This window comes from Perognathus longimembris, chromosome 11 (assembly GCF_023159225.1).
Source record: "Perognathus longimembris pacificus isolate PPM17 chromosome 11, ASM2315922v1, whole genome shotgun sequence".
Taxonomy (NCBI): domain Eukaryota; kingdom Metazoa; phylum Chordata; class Mammalia; order Rodentia; family Heteromyidae; genus Perognathus; species Perognathus longimembris.
This window is the reverse complement of record NC_063171.1, coordinates 3,495,642-3,500,875: the sequence shown is the minus strand read 5'-3', so window position 1 is coordinate 3,500,875 and position 5,234 is coordinate 3,495,642. Positions and strand designations below refer to the sequence as shown.

The 5,234-nt window shown below is 43.2% G+C and overlaps 1 protein-coding gene across 1 annotated transcript; it reads left to right on the top strand.

Moving 5' to 3' along the window:
• Positions 1-2,886: 2,886 nt before the first annotated feature.
• Positions 2,887-4,342, top strand: LOC125359438 (olfactory receptor 2W3). The gene has a single exon (XM_048357182.1). It carries the CDS (start codon positions 3,305-3,307, stop codon positions 4,247-4,249), a length of 945 nt encoding a protein of 314 aa, XP_048213139.1. The 5' UTR covers positions 2,887-3,304; the 3' UTR covers positions 4,250-4,342.
• The last annotated feature ends 892 nt before the right edge of the window (positions 4,343-5,234 follow it).

Below are 5,234 nucleotides of genomic sequence, written 5' to 3'. Positions count from 1 at the left end.
ATATTTATTTCCAGTAGCATTGAGACTAATTGACATTACCACCAACAGTGTCAGTATTTATAATACTTGTCAGTATTTTCACCATTTGTTCTTGTAACGATGACCACCTCACAAGGTTGAGCAGAAATGTCAGTGTCATTTTGATTTGCATTTTTCATGGCTAAGGAGGGCTACAGATGTCAAACATTTCTTCATGTACTTATTATCTATTTGTACTTCTTTTGAAAAATGCCTGTTCAATTAGTTTGCCCACTTGCCAACTGGATTATTTATCCCGTTGGTATTTAATGCTTGAGATTGTATGTATTCTAGATAAGATGCATCTTACAACGGAGGAAAGAGTGGAGGGGCTCAGGGGCTCAGCCTACAGGTCTCAATTCTTTCAGATCATGAGCTGTCTGGTGTCCTCTCATTCCTGTGCTTGGAGTTCTCCCTGTCCGTAAGCCCCCACAGCCAGCCAACAGCTTCTGGTCACTGAATACTTTGCTAGTCACAAAGTGCTGTTTGTGCAGCAATCCTAAGACAATAGGACTTGCTCTCCACAGAGAAAGCTAGCCCACTAATCAGTGTGTTGTTGAGTCAGAAGCATCTTTGTGGGTCCACATCCTACCCTCTCCCTCTCCATAACCCTCTCTCAAGATTGTCTATTATCCTGACACCATAATAAGATATCCCAAGATTCCCCAAGCAATCGTAGTTCCTTGGTTTTCTGAATAGCTTAGTTGCAAACTCTGCCTGCCTGTGGCTGACAAGCAGTTCTAGAACCATTGCACTCTTCTTGGCATGGGCTCGGTGTTCTCCTTCCCCTGTGATTCTCAAGCAATGGGGCTGACTCTAGCTAGGAAGGATAGTACCACTAAGTACCATGCCTTTCTCTGCCCAAGCTTCCAGCTACTGCTAACTTTTCTGTGGATCCATGTCAGCCCCTCTTCTTCCATCACCACTTCTCATGGGCATCTGCTACCCTTCCTTGCAGGTTTCAACTTCCCAAAATAGGTCAACTTCAAACCATACCTGGTGACAAACTCCAGCTGCCAGCAGGCAGGTCCTAGAGCTGGAGCAACTCATCAGCTGTGGGCTCAGTGCTCTGTTTCTGCAGTGAGCCTCAGGAATTAGAACTGGGCCACTAACCACCAGGTTACAAACTCCTGCTTAAACTTCTCCACAGAACTGCCAGACCTGCTCCCTCCTCATAAAGGCCTCTGGTGGCTCTCTTTCTCCCAGGTACTGTGGCCTGGTATCCTAAGATTCTCTTATCTCTGTACCATGTTTTCAGATCCCTATTGTATGGTAATCTCAAACCTTTCTGGCAGCAGACTTTGCAGCCAGGAGTCAGTTCCTGAAACCTGAGCATTTCACATCATCTCTTTCTGAAATGATCTTGAAGCAATAAAGCTTGCTCCCACCAGGCCATGCTGTTCTGCTACTGAGTCTCTCACTGCTCAAGTTCCTGGCAGCATTCCCTTGGGTTGCTCATGTCAAAACCCATCCCTCTCCACAGCTGCATGTCCTGGCTGTCTTCTTCCAAGGCACTGTTTCTAGGTATCCCAAGACTCCTTAAACTGCAAGTGTGTGTTAATTTTCAAGTCCCCTAAGTACCTCTGTCTTAAACAAGATGGTGCCTCACCATAGCTTCCCAAGCTATGGAGAGGGACTATCCTGTCCAGTGCTAGGAGGTCATGAGGGGCCAGCCACTGTCCCACCAAATCCTCACACTGGGTTAACGCTTGGAGGATGTGTGATGGGGGCTTCAGCTTCACTTCCTTCATACCCTGAGGGGACTGCAGCAGGAGCTTTAAACTCTTCCCTAGATTACTCTCTCATCTTTCTGTTTTGCCCCAATTCTCAGTCATCCACTTCCTCTTCCCTGGATCTTGGTGTTTTTCTTCCTTTTCTCTCTTCTGAATACAGTCACTTTTCTTACCTTGAATGTTCTCATTCATGGAATCTAGCAATGGAAGCTTCTACCATCTTGCTAGAACTCCTTTATTTTAATTTAAGCAGTAATATTTCCATATATTCTGAATGAAGACAGTATTTCTTTTCTGTGTGTTCCTTTAGTAATATTCTATTGCCTTGCATACAGTTTTTCTACACAGGCTATCTAAAATCACCTCAAGAATAGTAATTAAATGAATGATTTATGTATTTAGGATCAAGAGTATTTTACATAAACAGTTTGTCTTAAATATTTCAACTACCCTCATGGTTGAAAATATATGTAAAAACTTTTGACTTTCACTTAACATATCTGTCAGTAGCCTGCTTTTGTCCAGAAGTAAGATAGATAAGAGAACAATTCTAACAACAAGTATTTTGCATATGAAAAATGTAATAAAAAGTAAAAATTTGCATGAATTCTGAGATCACTTATTATTGTCATACATCATTTCCCAGAAAGAGGAATTGCTTGCTCAGAGCTGCTGAGTACCACACATGTTGGTGGTGCATCCTCTAAACACTGAAGTGCTCAGGCATAGGGACAAGTGGTGGCTATACTTTGATTGTAGCTACACAATATGTGTTATAGTTAATTTTATGTAGTAAGATATGACACAACATCTTTATATTTGTTAACATTTCTCTCTCCTGATAATGGCACTATTTGTGCTCTGTGTACATGAATTTTGACAAATTTTTACTTTTTTGTCAGAGTTGTCTTTATTTTTATGGTAATCAATAACAAAATGTACTATTATCTACATACATTTTATGCATTAATGACATAACAACTTTTCCTCCATTTTAAACATTTCTTGGCTATATACATGGTCACTTTATCAAATTATTATAAATCTCCAAAGTCTTTTTCAGGAAATTTATTGAAAGCAGTCTCCCTGGAAGTGGACCCAAATGGTTCAAACATTTGATGTTTCCAGGTCCCTTCTATTTTGTATTTTCTGAACAGTTTGTCACTTTGCAACTGTGTCTTGCCTCCAGGTCTTGACTGGAGCTTAGGAATGTGACACTTTGGCAGAATCAAAGGTTGGTTATGGCGGGACTTTTCTGTGCCTTCTTTGGAATTAGAGGCAAGATAAAGGTCTAAGTCATGTTTCCTGGGTTCAAAATCAACATTGTCTCTTTTTACATATGACTGTTTTATTATCATATGTGTGTCTCAGTTCCCTTTTCTACAAATAGTGTATAATAATAATAATAGTGAATAATAGTGCCAACCCAACATCATTGGTGTTGGGGCTGAATGAGGCAATGGGTATAACAAAGAACAGTTGAGTAATGGTAAGTGCTCCATTAACATCTCCTCTTACAATTATTAGTATTATTTCCTCCAGGTACAATAAACATGAATGGAGCAAATGGCAGCACACAAAACCATTTCATCCTTTTGGGCTTTTCTCACAACCCCTATCTGGAGAGGACCCTCTTTGTGGTCATCTTGATAGCTTACCTCCTGACCCTTGTGGGCAATACCACCATTATCCTGGTGTCCCGGTTGGATCCCCACCTCCACACCCCCATGTACTTCTTCCTCACCCACCTCTCCTTCCTGGACCTCAGTTTCACTACCAGCTCCATCCCACAGCTGCTCTATAATCTCAATGGACATGACAAGACCATCAGCTACACAGGCTGTGCCATCCAGCTCTTCCTGTTCCTTGGTCTTGGGGGTGTGGAGTGCTTGCTGCTAGCTGTAATGGCATATGACAGGTTTGCTGCCATCTGCAGGCCCCTTCACTACACAGTGATCATGAGCCCCAGGCACTGCTGGGGCTTGGTATCTGTGGCCTGGGGGTGTGGAGTGGCCAACTCTTTGATTATGTCTCCAGTGACCCTACACCTACCCCGCTGTGGACATCACCAGGTGGACCACTTCCTGTGTGAGATGCCAGCTCTGATCCGGATAGCCTGTGTCAACACAGCTGCAGTCGAAGGCACCATCTTTGTCCTGGCCGTGGGCATTGTGTTGTCACCCCTGGTGTTTATCTTGGTTTCTTATGGATACATTGTAAGGGCTGTGTTGCAAATCCGCTCAGCCTCAGGAAGGCAAAAGGCCTTTAACACTTGTGGCTCCCACCTCACTGTGGTCTCCCTCTTTTATGGAAACATCATATACATGTACATGCAGCCAGGAAACAGCTCCTCCCAGGACCAGGGCAAGTTCCTCACCCTCTTTTACAACATTGTCACCCCACTTCTCAATCCTCTGATTTATACGCTCAGAAACAAGGAAGTGAAGGGGGCTCTGAGTAGGCTGCTGTGGGGTGACAGAGAGGTCAGGAAGAAATAAGGAGAAATTCAAGGCTTAGGCACCCCAAACCTGGACTTCCCTTCCTGCAGGGATGTTGCTAGCCTCAGAATTGAGGGATCACATCCTGAGATTCTCAACTTATTTGCCTCTTATGGACAAAAACACAAAGCTGTGTTAGATCTACTAGTTTATATTGTGTGAAGAGCTGTGTCCCACATGTCATCTTAAACCTCATCTTGATGATGCATCTATAAAGTGGTCCCAATGTGCCAAGTAGGAGATGAGTTTTCTTAGAGTTTTGTTTTTGATGTTTGTTTTTATTTCCTTGACAGCATTGTAAATGTCTAGTGTAAGATTCTGGTTAAATCAAAAACTAATGTATGTTATAGTACATAGGTCTTTTATTTTTTATTTTATTATTTTTTTGCCAGTTCTGGGGCTTAAACTCAGGGCCTGAGCACTGTCCTGGGCTTCTTTTTAATTTTGCTCAAGGCTAGCACTCTGCCAACTTGAGTCACAGTGCCACTTCTGGTCTTTTCTATATATGTGGTGCTGAGGAATCGAACCTAGGGCTTCATGTATATGAGGCAAGTACTCTTGCCACTAGGCCATATTCCCAGCCCTACATAGGTCTTTTAAATGATAAAGCATCATTGTATATCTCTTGTCATCCTTTCTAAGAAGCCTGTGTGATCCTTATCACTCTCATGAACCCACTTGGTACCACAGACTTGGAGGCTAAATCCTTGTTTCAAAAAGAGTTGATTCAGGGGGCTGGGGATATAGCCTAGTGGCAAGAGTGCCTGCCTTGGATACACGAGGCCCTAGGTTCGATTCCCCAGCACCACATATACAGAAAACGGCCAGAAGTGGCGCTGTGGCTCAAGTGGCAGAGTGCTAGCCTTGAGCAGGAAGAAGCCAGGGACAGTGCTCAGGCCCTGAGTCCAAGGCCCAGGACTGGCCAAAAAAAAAAAAAAAAAAAAAAGAGTTGATTCAGCCTGACTCCCAGTTCCTGCAGCTCCTA

Excerpts from the sequence above, each read along its gene's own strand:
- LOC125359438 (XM_048357182.1), top strand. The coding sequence starts at position 3,305 with ATGAATGGAGCAAATGGCAGCACACAAAACCATTTCATCCTTTTGGGC.